Source organism: Hyaena hyaena, unplaced genomic scaffold (genome assembly GCF_003009895.1).
Source record: "Hyaena hyaena isolate Hyena2069 unplaced genomic scaffold, ASM300989v1 scaffold_1284, whole genome shotgun sequence".
NCBI lineage: Eukaryota > Metazoa > Chordata > Mammalia > Carnivora > Hyaenidae > Hyaena > Hyaena hyaena.
Window position 1 is genome coordinate 399,149 of NW_024081917.1, and position 18,675 is coordinate 417,823.

The 18,675-nt window shown below is 43.1% G+C and overlaps 1 protein-coding gene and 1 non-coding gene across 4 annotated transcripts in view; one reads left to right on the forward strand and one right to left on the reverse strand.

Moving 5' to 3' along the window:
- The window catches only part of TRPM6 (transient receptor potential cation channel subfamily M member 6), a 150,987-nt gene extending 133,114 nt beyond the window's left edge, over positions 1-17,873 (reverse strand). For all 3 annotated transcript variants that reach the window (XM_039223142.1, XM_039223141.1, XM_039223140.1), the window contains exon 1: positions 17,559-17,873. In XM_039223142.1, coding sequence (XP_039079073.1) covers positions 17,559-17,576 — 18 coding nt within the window. In that variant the 5' untranslated portion in view covers positions 17,577-17,873. The remainder of the gene's footprint in view (positions 1-17,558) is intronic.
- Positions 1,753-1,859, forward strand: LOC120224902. Its single transcript, XR_005526699.1, has one exon. It is a non-coding gene; the product is annotated as a U6 spliceosomal RNA (small nuclear RNA).
- Positions 17,874-18,675: the final 802 nt, after the last annotated feature.

Here is an 18,675-nt window from a genome sequence, read left to right on the forward strand (position 1 = left end):
AGAATGAAAATGACTTTAGAGACTTGCAGGGGAGTGGGTATGGGAGGTGAGGAACTGATATGAGCAGCTAAGAAGGAAGGCTCAGCCCTGGAGAAAATGTGTCTTCTTCTGATAGGGGCAAAGAGAGGATGATGAACATTTCCTTCTTGGTAATTCTGCCCAACACCCTATTACCTACATGCTACAGAAGTCAGCCCGTTTCACTCTGAAGGCTGCAAATCTCAGCATTCTCCTTTGCTCCTTGTGCCAGGGGAGCAAAGGGAAGGAAGAGACACATGTACAATCATAGTGCGCTTTTCATCACCAGCACTTCCCTATACAACAGCACAATATACTCTGTGTCCCACAGATCACAAGGGTTGGAGATACTCTCCACCAAACTTAAGATAGATGGGGAACATCGACAGTATCCCCTGGATGCTCTATGGAGTAAACTGCCACACGATATTCTAAGGATGTCCCCAGTACGTCAACCTAAAAATGTGTGCCTCAGAATAGATGGTCTACAGACATCTACACTCAGCAAGTAGAAAGTTAGTGTCAAGGAAAAGAGTAAATGTAATTGGAGATCACTGGGCAGTCAGACTGGCAAGGCAAGGTGTAATGAGAGGAAAGGAAGCAGGAAGGAAGAGCAACGTAAATGTCCTTTCTGCTAGCCTGTAAGAAATCTCCATCAGCAAACTGGAGAAATCTTTATCATCCTGGGTAATTGACCCAAGAGATTGTTAGAGCAACATCCAACTGTCCAGCTATAAAAGTTCACGAACATTCCTTTAGTTGCACTTAGAAACGGGCGCTCAATTTTCATTTAAAAAAAAATTTAATTGGAGCACCTGAGGGGCTCAGTCAGTTAAGCGTCTGACTCTTGATTTCAGCTCAGGTCATGATCCCAGGGTCGTGGGATCGAGACTCATGTCGGATGCCAGCTGAGCATGGAACCTGCTTAGACTTCTCCCTCTCCCTCTCTCTCTACCCATCCCCTGCTTACATGTTCTCTCTCTCTCCCTGTCTCTCTCAAAAATAATAAAATAAAATAAAATAAAATATAAAATAAAGTACTTTTTACATAAATAGAGGCATATAACACACACCATCCTGCACTTTTCTTCACTTATTAATAACTTGGACATCCTTATATATTTGTAGACACACAGTTGCCTTCATTCTTGTGGGGCCTGACCAGTATTCCTTTGCATGGAAGTCTCATAATTTATTTGGCTAAAATACATACTGCATAGCTTTCATGTGCATGTATATCTATCTGTCAGATAAAAATATACTAATAAAATTTCTTTTAAAAAATGTTTTAAATATTTATTTATTTATTGGAAGAGCACAAATAGGAGAGAGACAGAGAGAGGGGGACAAAGATCTGAAGTGGGTTCTGAGCTGACAGGCTGACAGCAGTGAGCCTGATATGGGGCTTGAACTCACGAACCATGAGATCATGACTGGACCCAAAGGCGGATACTTAAACTGACTGAGCCACCCAGGTGCCCTACTAGTAAAAACTTCTAAGTGAATCCCAATATTGCCATGTTGCCCTCCATAGAGGTTGTGTCGATTTATAAACAAAAGGTAGGAGTTACTATTAACTCTTAAACATTAGAGAATACACTGGGTATAACGCATTTTAATTGCCTTATGGAACTACAATATTTTTTATTATTAATACTCAACTTCCTTCTAAAAAAATATTTGAAGTGACCAAATCGCTTTAATTTAAAAATAACTTTAAAATAAAATAAAACAGTGCTCACTTCGGCAGCACACATACTAAAATTGGAACAATACAGAGAAGATTAACTCGGCCCCTGTGCAAGGATGACATGCAAATTTGTGAAGCTTCCATATTTTTTCAGCAATCAGAAAGAATGAAATCTTGCCATTTGCAACTATGTGGATGGAACTAGAGGGTATCATGCTAAGTGAAATTAATCAGTCAGAGGAAGACAAGTATCATGACTTCACTCATAGAAGGACTTTAAGATACAAAACAGATGAACATAAGGGAAGAGAAGCAAAAATAATATAAAAACAGGAAGGGGGACAAAAACATAAGAGACTCTTAAATATGGAGAACAGACACAGGGCTGCTGGAGGGGGTGTGGGAGGGGGATGGGCTAAATGGGTGAGGGGCTTTAAGGAATCTATTCCTGAAACCATTGTTGTGCCATATGCTAACCTGGATGTAAATTTTTTAAAAATAATAAAATTTTAAAAAAATAAATAATAAAATAAAACACCAAAAACTATACTTGTCTGAGGACCAAGAATCTCCTTAAGCGTCCAAAATGGCTTTAGTGTTCAGAAATGAAGTGTCTTCAGCAGAACTTTGCCAACATGTGAACATTAAATAGCAGCAAGACAACTGAAGATAAGAAGACTTCAACCAAAGAATCTCAGAGAAAAGAATACCGGTTTTCTTTTTTTTTTTTTCCCTATAGCTAAATTTTATTTTATTTATTTATTTATTTATTTTACAAATAGTTTATTGTCAAATTAGTTTCTACATAACACTCAGTGCTCATCCCCACAAGTGCCCTCCTCCATGCCCATCCCCCCCTCCCCCCCACATCCATCAGTCCTCAGTTTTTGTCAGCATTCAAGAGTCTCTCATGGTTTGCCTCTCTCCCTTTCCCCCACCATTTCTGCCCTTCTTCTCCCCCTTGTTCCTCCGTCAAGTTCCTCCTAATCCTCCTATACGTGCAAACATATGATATTTGCCCTTCTCTGCCTGACTTATTTCGCTCAGCATAACACCCTCAAGGTCCATCCATGTTGCTACACATGGCCAGATTTCATTGTTTCTCATTGCCATGTAGTATTCCATCGTATAGATAAACCACATCTTCTTGATCCATTCATCCATTGATGGACACTTAGGCTCTTTCCATGTTTTAGCTATTGTGGAGAGTGCTGCTATGAACATTGGGGTACATGTGCTCCTATGCCTCAGCATTTCTGTATCCCTTGGGTAAATTCCTAGCAGTGCTATTGCTGGGTCATAGGGGAGTTCTATTGTTAGTTTCCTGAGGAACTTCCACACTGTTTTCCAGAGGGGCTGTACCAGTTTACATTCCCACCAACAGTGTAGGAGGGTGCCCGTTTCTCCACATCCTCGCCAGCATCTAGAGTTCTCTGATTTGCTCATTTTAGCCACTCTGGCGTGAAGAATACCGGTTTTCTGACCATTATCTATGAAAGTCACATCTTCTTTGAGAAGTCATGGGTTAAAGTAGAGAAAGAACAGAAGGAAGAAGTACAATACAGGGGTGGCCCATTAGCGGTCCATTCATTGTATGCAACTCAACCAACAGGGTATATTAAACCCACCCCATTTATCTCACCAAGTTTAAAAGGTAACAAAAGAACACCTTACTCAAATTAATCTGTCTAAATCTGTACCCCTCGTTTCCCCCACCCCAACCTATCCCCCACCTGTATTCCCAAAGAGCTTACCAGTATATCCAGGTGTCCAAGTTAGAAACCAGAGCACCACTGTTAATTCTTCCCCATCCTTACTTCCCAGTCAGTCAACCACCAAGACCTATAGATTCTATTTCTTAAGCATCTCTTGCATCGCCCATGTCTCTCCGTCTATATTGCCACTATCCCCAAGGCACCACAAATGGTTACCTAGATTGCCTCCCATCTGGTTTTTCTGCCTCCAGATTTCCCTTCTCTGATCCATTCTCTGCAATAAAGCCTATAATCTGAAAGTCAACAATTAAACATGTCATTCTCACCTAAAATCTTTGTGTTTCCTCTGATGTCATCAGGGTATTTAGAAGTCCATCACCAGATGTACAGCCCACTGCCTACTACATCTGAGATGCTCCCTCTCTCATCTCATCTCTTGCTTCTCTCTACTTCAATTTCTATATTCTAAATACTCTAAACAACTTTGTATTCTCTGAATTCACCTCCTGTTCCCTCCATCCCATTCTCTTCCTAGGACAGTCTTTACTCCCCTCCTTTCTCCACCAAGATAGACTCATTAAAACCTTCTTAGAAACTCTTTTTCTGACTCTCTGAATCAGGAGCTACTTCCATGTGCCTCTGATCCTTCTGTGCTTACCCCCAGGCACTGTATAATCATGACCTATTAGACTGACTATACTCCCAGCCCTGAAACATAGGGAACTGTCTTGTTCATTGTAGTATCCCCAGTGTCTAGCGGAGTTCTGGGTACACATTTGAGCATTTTACCAGAGTTCCTTAAGTATATCCTGGAAACCAAAGGTAGTATATGGGAGGAAAAGAAAATATTTTGTGGCTATATAAACACATGCAAATAGTCTGACTCTCCAGAAAAGACAAATCCATTGTTAGCCACTGTTCCCCTAAATACATTTGACCAAGGGTCATCTCAGGGAATTGGGCACCATTTGCACAGGTTGAAATTTTGGGAAATTCTTCTCCAAGAGATTTTCACCACCTCTCAAGTAAGAATGTTCATCTTAGATTTTCAACTTATTTTTTAAAAAACATCTTTGAGATGGTTAAGTTAATTTAAAAGATACAAATCTTTAAGATTTTTATCCTAATTGAAGCTAAAAGATTTCAGGTAGGATACAAATCAGTTTTGATTTTTTGGGAGTTCTTTTTTTTTTTTTTTTTTCGGACCAAGAGTTCACATCCAGAATAACCAATTCCACTAAAATTCCAGAAGGAAAAAAATGTCTCAATAAAATGAGAATCCAGGAAGCTGAGAATCACAAGTCGGTTAGTGGGATAACAAGAATCCTGTAACAGAGGCTGCAGATGGGAAATCTCACCTGCTAGAATAGAGTTTCCCAGCTTCTGTTTCTGGCCATTACACTTGATTTTCAAAGTTCCAATGTTGTTTAGAAACTGGCTGTTCTTGCAGAGCAATTCAGGAAGGAAAGGGAAACATAACTGCCACACAATGCCTTTCTCTAAATCATTGAGGAGCCAAACTATAGGGCAGCCTTCCATTTATACGAAGTTTTAGTTCTCTATTTAATTTCTTCTGCTGTGAAGATGAGAAGAAATACATTATACCCATAAGGAAAAGACCCTGAAATGACCCAAAAAGGCAATTATGAAAGAGGGATTAAACAAAAGAAAGGCAGCTTTTCTCTTTTAAAAAAAAATTATGTTTTACTTTGAGAGAGAGAGAGAGAGAGAGACAGCATGAGCAGGGGAGTGTCAGAGAAAGAGAGAGACACCAAATCTGAAGACAGGCTCCAGGCTCTGAGCTAGCTGCCAGCACAGAGCCCGACACGGGGCTTGAACCCACAAACTGTGAGATCATGACCTGAGCTATAGCTGGACACTCAACTGACTGAGCCACCCAGGCGCCCCAGGTTTTCTCTTTTAAGAATGTGTCACTCAAATGCTAACAGTATTTATATCATAGAATGGATTTTATTCGATAATGAGGAACATTCTACCTTAGCCATGTCATGTCTCAAACTGACCAAGACTCTCTCCTTGACCAAACTTGATTCAGGCTCTTTCTGACTTGAGTCCTTTTTCTGACCAAGGCTCTGTTCTTGACCCCCCACTCCATTTTACCAAGAACCTGCTGAGACCATGGAAATCATGGCCTGCCTTCAGCAAGAATTCTGAGCTGAGGTGGTCTAGCAAGAATCCTTCTGGCTTTGATCTTCTCTCTGGTAACTTTCCCTCTCCTGACCTGACCTCCACCTTACTTCTTTGCTATAAATATATAAACACACACACACACACACACACACACACACACACACACACACACACTATAAATCTCCACTTGTACTCAGAGTTGAGCTCCATTTCTCTGCCCTACTGCAAAATTTCCATTGAATCGTCTTTCTTCTTGTCTTTAACAAGTGTTATGAAAAAATTTTCTTTAACAAAACCCAAGCCACACACACACACACACACACACACACGGCTGTCCGTAAGTCAGAGAACAAAACTCTTAAAACACTGGAATCCCAGTAACTCTTGAGACTCTCTGGTAGACTGGACCTTATAGGGCTTTTACCTTCAACTAAATTGGAAGATAGACTCTGACATCAAGAGGACTCCATAGAGTAGGGACATCTAGAGGGCTCAGTCAGTTAAGTGTCCCATTTTGGCTCAGGTCATGATCTCATGGTTTGTGAGTTCGGGCCTTGCATCGGGCTCTATGCTGACAGCTCAGAGCCTGGTGCCTGCGTCCGATTCTGTGTCTCCCTCTTCTTTCTGCCCCTCCCCCGCTCACACTCTGTCTGTCTCCCTGTTTCTCAAAATTAAAAATAAAGAAACAATTTAAAAAATCCTCATTTAAAGAAGACTCCCTAGGGGGCTCTCTCACAGTAAAAGGCTCCCAGGCCTTACCTATCACCTTGCTCTTCACACTCCCCATTTGCTGAACCCAAATACCAGACGGTAAGGAACAATTTCTGTCTGAAAGGTCTCCACTCAAAGAGCTGCGTCTCAAGAATGTGGTTTCCCTCTTAAGTGGTTTGAAGCTCAAGGGACCAAAATAGGAACCTAAGTGGTTTGCCTCTTCATTCTATTCAAGAGCAAAGATCTGATCTGGAAAGTCTTACGCCCATCCACCGTTCCCTCCTACTTTGCTGATTAAAGACTCTAACAACTTTTAGAAAGTTTAAATCTCGGGACACCTGAGTGGCTTAGACAGTTAGGTCATGATTTCAGGTCATGATCTCAGGTCATGATCTCACAGTGAGTTCCATGGGGCTCTGTGCTGACAGCGAAGAGCCTGGAGCCTGACTCTGTGTCTGCCCCTCCCCTGCTTGGAATCTCTCAAAAATAAACATTACCCCAAAAAAAATTTTTTTAAAGAAAGTCTAAATCTAAAGACTTCAGACCCTCTTCTCTGTTTTAATTCAACAATATCTACTTGCTTGAATTTCCCATCACAGAGCTAAACTGCCTGCCTGGATTCCTGAGTGCCTCTAGGCCAGGTAAGGACAAAGATTAAGAGGAGGGAGGGGTGAGGTAAGGGAGGTGTGGTTTGTTTTGTTTTTTAAAGTCACTTTATAGCATACACTGAGAGTGGGGACAATGTTTGGAGAGGAGTAACTGATCCAGGCCAAGGATCTATACAGTACCCTATGGACGTAAAATTCTTCTGGGAGTAAAATTCTCTTTCCTAAGATTTAATTTATGAAAACCTCTTGGTTCTTTAAAAAGTCAGTGGAGGATCTCCATTTTCCCCAGAAAGAAGGAAGGTATTTCCATATTCAAAGACCAACCTGCTCTACTATAAGATAATAGGCCTGGTTCCTTTTGTAAGAAAATATTTAAAAAGCAGGTATCTTAGTCAATTTGGGCTACCATAAACAGAATACCATACACTGGGTGGTTTATACAACAAATGTTTATTTCTCACAGTTCTAGAGAATGGAAGCCCAAGATCAGGGTGCCCACATGGCTGAGTTCCGGTGAGAGCCATCTTCCTGGTTGACAGTGGCCACCTTCTCACTATCTCCATACATGGCAGACAGAGATCATTTCTTTTATGTGTCTTCTTATAAGGGTACCTATCCCAGTCATAAGGGCTCCACCCTAAAGATCGAATTACCTCCCTAAGGCTCCACCTTCAAATACTATCACAGAGGAAGAGATTGGGACTTGGACATACAACTCTGGGGAGGTACAGACACTCAGTCCACATCAGGGTAAGAATTTAGTCAACACTTTCTGTGTGCCCACCTGCACAATACAAAGCTGTTTGTTAACTGCCCAAGAAGATGTCGGAGGTAGGGCGGCTGTTATCTCCATTTTAAATGAAAACACTGAGTCAGAGACCTTGAATGATTGCCCCAAAACACAATGGCTCATAAAAGTGACACTAGGATTCAAACACGGGCAGTCACACTCTAGTTCATGCCCTTAACAACTCCATCCACTTCACTATCACTTACCTACAGAGTTCGTACCTACAGCAACCCCTGAAGCTGGATTCCATTTTATGGTTTACAAATCACTTCCTTGAACATCTCATCCTCACATGATTCCTCCGAGGTCCCGAGTAGATAATGAGTAAGGACAAGCATATGAAATGCCCAGAAAAATCCCTGCTTTATAGCATGTTTTCTGTGGGAACCCTTGGACCTGTAGAGAAGTATCAAGGTCATGAACCCCTAGAAACTTTGCACAGCAGTCCATCTTTGTCCATGGTTTTAGTTACCTGCAGTCAACCACTGTCTAACAAATCATCATAAGATCAATAGGAGCCCAACGCTATGTCATGGTGCCTGTATCATTCATTTCCCTTCATCTCAAATATCATCACAAGAAGGGTAAATCTAGTACAATGAGATATTTTGAGAGAGACTACATTCATGTAACTTTTATTACAGTATATTACTGTAAGTGTTTATTATTAGCTATTGATAGTCATCTCTTACTATGCCTAACTTATAAGTTAAACTTTATCATAGGTATGTACCTCTAGGAAAAAAACACTATGTAGAGGATTTGATAGTATGCAGTTTCAGGTGTTCATTGGGGGGTCTTGGAACATATCTCCTGCAGATAAGGGGGGACTACTGTACCCCCTTGGTGTGGATGTGAATATGTGCATTTCCTAGGAGAAAAATCTCAAGAGTTGAATCAAAAATAAGTGCCAGACAGTTCTCCAAGGAAGATAGACAAATGGCCAATAAACACATGAAGAGTCCAAGCATCATTAGTCATTAGCGAAATGCAAATCCAAACGACAATGAGATACCTCTTCACGCCCACTAGGATGACTATAATTAAGAAGACATACAAAGTGCTGGCGAGGATGGGAAGAAATTGAAACTATCATACACACTCATCATGAGAATGTAAAATGTCATGATCTCTTTGGAAAACAGTCTGGCAGCTCCTCAAAAGGCTAAATGTGGAATTACCAAGTCCACTTCTAGGTGCCTACCCAAGAGAAATGAAAATATATGTCCATACAAAAACCTGTATACAAATGTCCACAGCCACATTATTCACAATAGCCAAAAATCAAAAACAACCCAAATGTCCATCAACTGATGAATGGACAAACGTACTATATCCTACAATGGAATAGTACTCAGTGACACACACACACAAAAAAAGGTACTGATACATGCTACATGGATGACTTTTGAAAACCTTATAATAAATGAAAGAAACCAGATAGAAAGGGACACATACCGTATGAGACCCTTTATACAAAATGCCCAGAATAGGCAGATCTATAGTGGCAGAAAGTAGGTCAGTAGTTGTCTAGGGCTGGTGGGGACAGAGGGACTGAGGGTTAATAGCTAAAGGGTGTCAGGTTTCTTTTAGGGATGATAAATATGTTCTAAAATTGACTGTGGTGATTAGATGTATAATTCTGTGACTATACTAAAAGCCATTACACAGAAACAGACACATAGACCAATGGAATAGAGACCATTGGTCAGAATTGGACCCACAAATGTATGGCTAACTAATCTTTGACAAAGCAGGAAAGAGTATCTAATGGAAAAAAGACAGCCTCTTTAACAGACAGTGCTGGGAGAACTGGACAGCAACATGCAGAAGAATGAAACTAGATCATTTTCTCACACCATACATAAAAATAAACTCAAAATGGATAAAGGACCTGAACGTGAGACAGGAAACCATCAAAACCCTAGGGAAGAAAGCAGGAAACAATCTCCTTGACCCAAACCACAGCAATTTCTTACTTGACACATCCCCAAAGACAAGGGAATCAAGAGCAAAAATGAACTATTGGGACCTAATCAAGATAAAAAGCTTCTGCACAGCAAAGGAAACAATCCATAAAATAGGCAACCGAACGGAATAGGAAAAGATAGTTGCAAATGACATATCAGATAAAGAGCTAGTATCCAAAATCTCTAAGGAACTCACCAAACTCCACACCCGAAAAACAAATAATCCAGTGATGAAATGGGCAGAAGACATGAACAGACACTTCTCCAAAGAGGACAACCAGATGGCCAACAGACACATGAAAATGATGCTCAGCGTCCCTCATCATCAGGGAAATACAAATCAAAACCACACTGAGATACCACCTCATGCCGGTCAGAGTGGCGAAAATGAGCACATCAGGAGACTCTAGATGCTGGCGAGGATGTGGAGAAACGGGCACCCTCCTCCACTCTTGGTGGAAAAATAAACTGGTGCAGCTCCTCTGGAAAACAGTGTGGAGGTTCCTCAGGAAACTAACAATAGAACTCCCTTACGACCCAGCAATAGCACTGCTAGGAATTTACCCAAGGGATATACGAGTGCTGATGCATAGGGGCACATGTATGCCAATGTTCATAGCAGCACTCTCAACAATAGCCAAAGCATGCAAAGAGCCTAAGTGTCCATCGACGGACGAATGGATCAAGAGGATGTGGTTTATCTATACCATGGAATACTCCATGGCAATGAGAAAGAATGAAATCTGGCCATGTGTAGCAACATGGATGGACCTTGAGGGTGTTATGCTGAGTGAAATAAGTCAGGCAGAGAAGGACAGATAACATATGTTTTCATGTATAGGTGGATTAGGAGGAACTTAACAGAGGACCATGGGGGAGAAGGGGAAAAATAGTTGGGGAGAGGGAGGGAAGCAAACCATGAGAGACTCTTGAATGCTGAGAGCAATCTGAGGGCTGGTTGGGGTGACAGACAGGGGAAGGGGGGTGATGGGCATCGAGGAGGCCACTTGTTGGGATGAGCACTGGGTGTTATATGGAAACCAACTTGACAATAAACTATTAAAAAAAAAAAAAACACAGAAAAAAATAAAAATAAAAAAATAATAAAAGCTGTTAAACTATAGGCTTTAAGTAGGTGAATTAGGGGTGCCTGCCTGGCTCAGTTGGTAGAGCATGCAACTCTGGATCTCAGGGTCATGAGTTAGAACCCCAAATTGGGAATAGAGACTACTTTAAATAAATAAAGTAATATGTGGATTATATCTCAAAAATTTCTAAGTGGACAGCAGCACAGGCAGGAAGACTGACCCATCACAGAAAAGTACAGTAGTTCCTCTGTATCCATGAAGGATACTGGGCACATGAAAGAGTGGATAGTGTTGAACACCAGGTAGGCTCCATTTTTTTCTTACACACACATACCTATGATAAAGTTTAATGGAAAAATTAGGTACAATACTAATAATAAACAATTACAGTAAAGTCATGTAAATGGGATCTCTTTCTGCCTCAGAATACCTTACTGTATTGTAGTCATCCTTATGACGATGATGTGAGATGATAAAATGCCTGTGTGAAGGGATGAAGCGAGGTGGGTGATGTAGGCAGGTGACGTGGTGTGAAACTACGTGACCTTGTGATGCGCTGTTTTAGGAGGACTGTTTACTTCCAGACTGTGGGTGAATGAAACTACAGAAAATAGAACCACAGATTAAGAAGGGACTACTGTGTTTATAAAAGTAACAGCCCACGAGCAGAAGGCAAACCACAAATGTGGTTTCTTCAACCAATAAAGTTTCTTCAAAAATCTTCGGAAGCAACTACCAAAATGTAAAACTCAAGAGGGTTTACATTCCAGAAAGAATCTGGGGTGCCTAGTGGCTCGGTCAGTTGGACGTCCAACTCTTGATTTCTGCTGGGGTTGTGATCTCACCATCAGGATCTCTCACATGTGGGATTAACTCCAAGTCAGGCTCTGCACTGACAGCATGGAGACTGCTTCGGATTCTCTCTCTCCTCTCTCTCTGCCCCTTTCCCACTCATGAGCATGTGCACTCTCTTTCTTCAAAATAAACATGAAAAAAAAAATCTGTACATCTGCATTTCTTATATAACAAGGGGAGAGGGGCAAAGCAGAATCTGGCAATGCTAGGCTTGTATTTCAACTTGGCAACAGTAGGTTGGGACCAACGATGGGAAGCCATTTTTAGTCAGGGCTCAGTAAACCTGAGTCCTCGGCAGGCCTTGTTTTGAGTTTGAGTTTTTGAACTCCTGATCTCTTGCTTTCATCACATTCATAGCTCTTAGAAGGAGGTGGCCAGTCAACGGTGGCTATTTGCTCTATAGGTAAGGAAACTGAGGTAAGCTTGCCTAAGGCAGAAGGGCATACAGCCAGCACTAAAACGACCTTTTCCAACTAGTCCTTTTATTACTCTTCTCACCTTCCTGCTGATACTTCTAGAGGTTTAATTACCGCATTCTGTTCCTTTTTTGATTACAGCTGAGGAAAATCAGTGATCAAGAACATGCCACACATTCCAAAATGGCATTATCAGGTTCTGTGATCTAATCACAAGGAACGTTTTGCCCGGCCCTAAGTGTCTTTAGTTGGTGTGGGCAACATGAGGGGGCCCTCCTGGCCTATATCCGAACACACTCCAATACCAGGGAAGATAAAAAGAATGTTAATCTTGCACACACGGCAGATATAAAATCCCAAGAAAGTGTATTTTCTCCAAGGACACTGCACACACCTAGTATGGAAAACCCAAGTTTCTGACAGAAGGACCCGAGACCAGGTGGTCTGCTCACATCAAAGATGACCGCTGTAAGAAGCCTTGAATCTGCACTCTGCAAGGTGAGGAGAGAACTTTGGTTGCCCCTAGTCATTCATCCCACTGGGCTTTGAGTTTGCCTGGAAGAAACGTCTGTATGATGGCCGTACACAGTTTAGAGAAAGGGACACTGCAGGACGACCAAATCCGCAAGGCTGATCTCTCCAGTCAATATAGCACAACTGAGGTTCTAGAATACCTGACCTTTATCCAATACTAGTGTTTCAAGACCCAGAGCCAGCACATAGCACAGGATCGCTCCACAGAGGGCTGCAAAGCAAACGCCAGCAGGCAAAATGCAGGGAAAGCACCTGCCTGTGCTACCAAGTAAACTTCATTTCCAATCGAAATGGATCAGGAGGCTCTCAAGAGGCACTTGCCTTCAAACTCAGAAAAAGAACACAACAAAACTACCACTTGTCACTGCTCCCTATTGAGTAACTGGTCCCGGCACTCTGAAATAGTCTCAGAGTTTATCTGCACTATAAATAACTGACAACCTCTCCCCCAGAGATACAGAACCACCATGGAAACAAAGGGAAAGCAGCATTAGGCCACCCAAACAAGGAGACTTGCCAAGCGTTTTGGTGCTAAGTCCATCAAAAGAAAGTCCCCATGGCAACCCACTGCTTCCCCTCCGCACACCCTGGAAAGCCACGGACATCAGGCAGCTGCTAAACTCAGCTGCAACTAGGTTCAGTTCCCCCCAATCAAATGATAAGATGAACCCCATTACAGGGTTTATGTGAAAATCTCATTGGTGTTTCTTGTTCAGTTGTGGTAAAATACACATAATGTGGAATTTGCCATCTTAACTATTTTTAAGTGTGCAGTTTAGTGTTACTAAGTATAGTCACATATTTGTGCAACCTATCTCCAGAACTTTTCATCCTGCATAACTGAGACTTTACACCCATTATATAACTCATGTCCCTCTTCCCCCAGCCTCTGACAACCTTCAGTCTACTTTTCCCTTCTCTGAATTGGACTAGTCTATATACATCATATAAGTGGAATCATGCAGTATTTGTCTTTTGATGGCTGCCTACTTTTATTAGCGTAACATCTTCAACGTTTACCCGCGCTATAGCAGGTGTCAGAATTTCTTTCCTTTTTAAGGCTAGATACTCCGCATTTTGTTTATCCATTCAGAAAGTCTATTTCTTTTTTTATATTAATTTACTTTTGAGAGAGAGAAAGAGAGACAGAGTGTGAATGAGGGAGGGGCAGAGAGAGAGGGAGACACAGAATCCGAAGCAGGCTCCAGGCTCTGAGCTGTCAGCACAGGGCCGGACACAGGACTGTAACTCATGAACTGTGAGATCATGAACTGAGTGAAGTCGGGCACTTAACCCACTGAGCCACTGAGGTGCCCCCAGAAAATCTATTTCTATATCTCAGGAGTATGATGATGCTGGTCTGGTGACACACAAGTTATGAAGTTCAATTTATTATTTTTAAATATAAATTATTGTCAAATTGGCTAACATACAGGGTGTACAGTGTGCTCTTGGTTTTGGGGGTAGATTCCTGTGGTTCATCACTTACCTACAATACCCAGTGCTCATGCCAACAAGTGCCCTCCTCAATACCCATCACCCATTTCCCCCTCTCTCCCACCCCCCCCCATGATCCCTCAGTTTGTTCTCTGTACTTATGAAGTTCAATTGATAATGATCATGATTTCATACTGCAAAAGAGAGACAGGCAGAGACAGACAGAGCCCTGATGGCGCCATGGGTGTATTCCAGAAGAGAAACAAGCTAATCCACACTCCAGGGCAGCTGAATTCCAGCATCAAGGAACATCACACCACTCCTTACTCCAGCTCAAAAATAAGTTTTGTTAACTGTATATTCTCAGTTCCTGGTAGCATGTGGTTGGCACTCATAAATTTATAAATATCTGTTGACTGAATGAATCCAGAAAAATGCCCCAAATCCAACAGCTGGAATGCCTCTGGATTGGAGACAGATGAGGTTGAGGGATAGAAAAAGAAGCTTCCACTTGAATTTCTTTTCTTTTTTAACGTTTATTTTTGAGAGAGGGAGAGACAGAGCGTGAGCCGGGGAGGGGCAGGCAAGGAGGGAGACACAGAATCTGAACAGGCTCCAGGCTTTAAGCTGACAGCACAGAGCCTGCCTGACTCGGGGCTCAAACTCACAGACTGCAAGATCATGACCTGAGCCAAAGTCGGACACTTAGCTGACTGAGCCACCCAGGTGCGCTGTTTGAATTTCTATTTGTAATGTTTGAATCATTTACCAGAAGAAATTATTTTTGCATTGTTCGTGGAATTTTTTTAAGGGCAAAAAAATCTGAAAGGATAATCTGTCATTAAAAATACATCAGTTCAGGGGCGCCCGGGTGGCGTAGTTGGTTAAGGTCCGACTTTCGCTCGGGTCATGATCTCGCGGTTCATGGGTTCGAGCCCCACGTCGGGCTCTGTGCTGACTGCCAGCTCAGAGTCTGGAGCCTGTTTCAGTCTGTGACTCCCTCTCTCTCTGACCCTCCCCTGCTCACGCTGTCTCTCTCTCTCTCTCCTAGAAATAAATAAAAAAAATTTAAAAAAAAAATACATCAGTTCAGTTCACCTTATGTGTACCCTTTAAGTGCTCCAACAAAATAGTGGAACAAATCAAGAAGACATGGGATAGAAGAAACAAGATCCAGCACAACAGAGGCAAAGGGAATCCCTGGGATGATGCTGATGGTAGAGCCCAAGTAACAGCTATGCATCCAACATCATGAGAAACCAGTCTGGACAGGCAAATCAGGTCAAAAAGCTGTACTCCGGATAAAATTGGTTGAAATAGGTGTTAAACACGGGATCATCTTAAGAGATTTAACTAACTGGCAAAAAAACTTGTCAGTTAAATTCTTGAAAACGCCATAGAAAATTCTGGAAACACAAAGAAAGACAACTCTGCGGGAAAACAAAAGTCAGAAAAGGGGATGTGATCATATAGTACATAATTCAGCTTTTAATAGTATGTAGGAAGGCAGAATACAGTTGACCAGACTAAATACTGACCTAACTAAAAATGATTGTGGAAGGAACAGGAAGAACACATGTGAATGGTAGCTGCATGAATGCAAAAGAAATTTAAATTCTCATACTCCATCTGGAAAGACAACACATGATGACTACACCCGAAAAATCAAGAAGCAACGTAAGTATTATTTTGGGTATGAATAAGTACCAACAAGCTGAAAAAGATGAACATGAATGCTCTTTCTGAAAAGCAGGGAATGATGGGAGGGTTCTGCTATTTTTAGTAACAAACCTTACAGAATTATTTGACTCTGAACTATGTGTATATACAACTTCAATAAAATTAAGAGATAAAAAAGAAATAAAGCACAACTGAGACCCACATTGGAGTATCTTACCTAATAATGATTTTTTTTTTTTTTGAGATAGAGACGGGGGGGGGGGGGGGGGGGGTGCAGCAGAGAGGAAGAGAATCTTAAGAATCTTAAGCAGGCTCTACACCCAGCAGGGAGCCAGATGTGGATCTTGATCTGACAACCCATGAGATCATGACCTGAGCTGAAATCAACAGTCAACGCTTAACTGACTGAGCCACCCAGGTGCCCAAATTTTTTTTTAATAGGAAATAGTTGCCATGTAGGTTTCTAATGGGACACAAAGAAATAACTGAGTTACAGGTAGGAAGGATGCTTTGAGTTCCAACATTGGATGATTCTACAGAAGTGTAATGAAAGTCCCTCTTAAGAGAGTTTGGACCCTTCAGCCTCTACAGAATTACCCATGATCAAAAATCTAGTGAGAAACAAAAAGAGGCAAGACATATTTCAGGTCCAATGTTTACCAAACCCTTGACAGTTCTGGCATAGATGTCCGCCCAAAAGCATGAGCCATGACAGAAAATTGTAAATAGTCAAGATAAGACCACAATGTGTTCCAAATCACCCATGTGCTGTATGGGTCTTTTCCCTCCCCTCCAGGCTACAATGGTTCAAAGTGCTATTCAAACCCTTGTCAATCAAGGCAAGTTTAATACTAGAGTTCTAGTCACTAATTTTGGTCCCCAAAATGAGGCTGATGCTGAGTCCCACCTCAAATGATTTACAATCTCTGGAAGTTGGGGGGGGGGGGGAAGAGTTAGAGGAGGGGGTAAGAAATGGCCAGATTCTTACAGCCAAACTCAGACGTCAGTCTGGTCAGAATAATGCTTTATTGGTTGAGGAAGAATCCAAAACAGATGAAAAATGAACATCAAAATGTGTATACCAGAAGAAAGAAATTGAAGAACTTGGTTCCCACTCTGGCAGTTAGGGGTGACCCACCTTCTCATCTTCTAGGCACAAATGATCAAAATCCTATGTATGGACAGAATACCTATTTTCTTAGTGTTGTAAATCACTGCCCTGAGTTTAAATCTGTTTTCCTCCCTCAACCTCATTTTCCTCACCTGTAAACCAGTGAGGTGGGGTGGGTGGAGGGGTGATGATAAACCTCATCGGGTTATTGCCAAGATGAGGTGATAACAATTACCAAGTTTTGCAACCGGCTTAAGTATGTTAGGCATTATTTTCTAAGTGCATGGCATATGAAGCATCTCATTTAATCCTCAAATTCTAAGTATTATCTCATTTTCCAGATGAGGCAGCAGAAGCATACAGATTAAGTAACTTGCCCGGGATCATAGTTCGTGGCGGAGCTGGTAAACTAATCCAGGTGATCCGGATCCAAAGCCAGTGCTCTTAACAACCAGTCTGTACCGAAACGAATGAAACACGATGCGCTCAATAATGCTATGTATTCACACGCGGTGTGCGCCAGTCCAGACAAAGAAGGTGATAGACAGTTCGAGGTTTGGCTGCCTTAGGAGACCAAGGTCTCCACTCCTCTCCCTAAGTCCCCAAGCGCGCTTCTTTCCCCAACGTCCCCAGCGGCTGCAGGCGCCCTCCCGCTCCAAGCCCCCTAGAACCTCCAGTCCGCTCCTGGCCAGGAGTGGAGAGAGGAGCCAAGTCCCAAGGCTGCGATCCTGGCGGCGCGAGGGAAGGGAAGAGCGGAGGGCGGCGAGGGGGGCCCGGGGTTTACCTTGACCTGCACTCTCATCGCTGCCGGACTCCCGCGCGGGGCGCACTGGGCGCGCGGGGCCGCCTGGGCACTTCTTCCGCGGGCTCCGGGCACCGCGGCGCCCGGCTCGTCCGGATCCCCGCCGGCCAGACGCGCCCCTGGCCGCTCCGGGCTGCGCCTTCTCTCCTCCCTGCGCCCTGTTCACGCCACGTCCGGTCTCCACTGCCGCCGGCTCCGAGCGGAACCAGAGAACTGCCTCCTCTCCGGGGTCGCTTCCCTACCGCCCTAAGCTGAACCCCGCGCCCCGTTAGGTTTCCGCTCTGACACCACCTCTGCCCTGGCCCCATTCCAGCTTCTGGACTGGGGACCGCGGGACCAGCCCTTTCGTGGGTGCCCTGCAGAGATGATAATCAGCTTCAGGTGTAGACCCGAGGGCTGGGGAAAGCAGGCTATTTCGCAAGTCGTAGCTATTCTAGATCCGACTTAGATACTTGTGCGACTGGCCCCACCCACAGCCGCCCAGGGCCCTGGGTGCAGATCAGAAGAGTGGCCTACGGCTGTTTTGCTCCACCAAGCCCGGGCTGCCCTGCCTACCTGTAAGCGCTCCACAGCCCGTCCGCCTTTCATCCTTGACTTGCAGGCGCCGCTAGCAAGGCCTTATCTGAGCTTCTGTCTTGTGGAGTCAGATCTGGGCTCCACCTCCACCCGCTGCCTTTTACAGCCCTGTAGATTTGTCCTGATCCTTTTCCCCTTCAGTCACCGCCTGTGTAGAAAGGAGGTGTGTTTCGACCTTACCTAACGAAAAGAGTATAGTGGGGATCAAATGGAATGTTCAGTAACAGATGTGTGGTATTGCATTGTTCTTGTTGAGTCACTGTGGTGGGGGGAGGACACGGGACATTCACGCTGAGAGCACTTTTTCTATCGAGGAGTTACTGGGTATATCAAGGGACTCCTCCACGCCTGAGTTTCCTTACCTGCGCGGTGGGAAAGACAGAGAATAAACCCACCTTCCTCAGAGGTTCTGCTGAACAAAAGAAATCCACAAAGTACCAATACAAATGCTTTCCTGATTTCTGTTATTTTCAGTGCATTCTTCTAGGTAGGAGTCTTGATTTCAGGCCGGGTCTGTGACTAT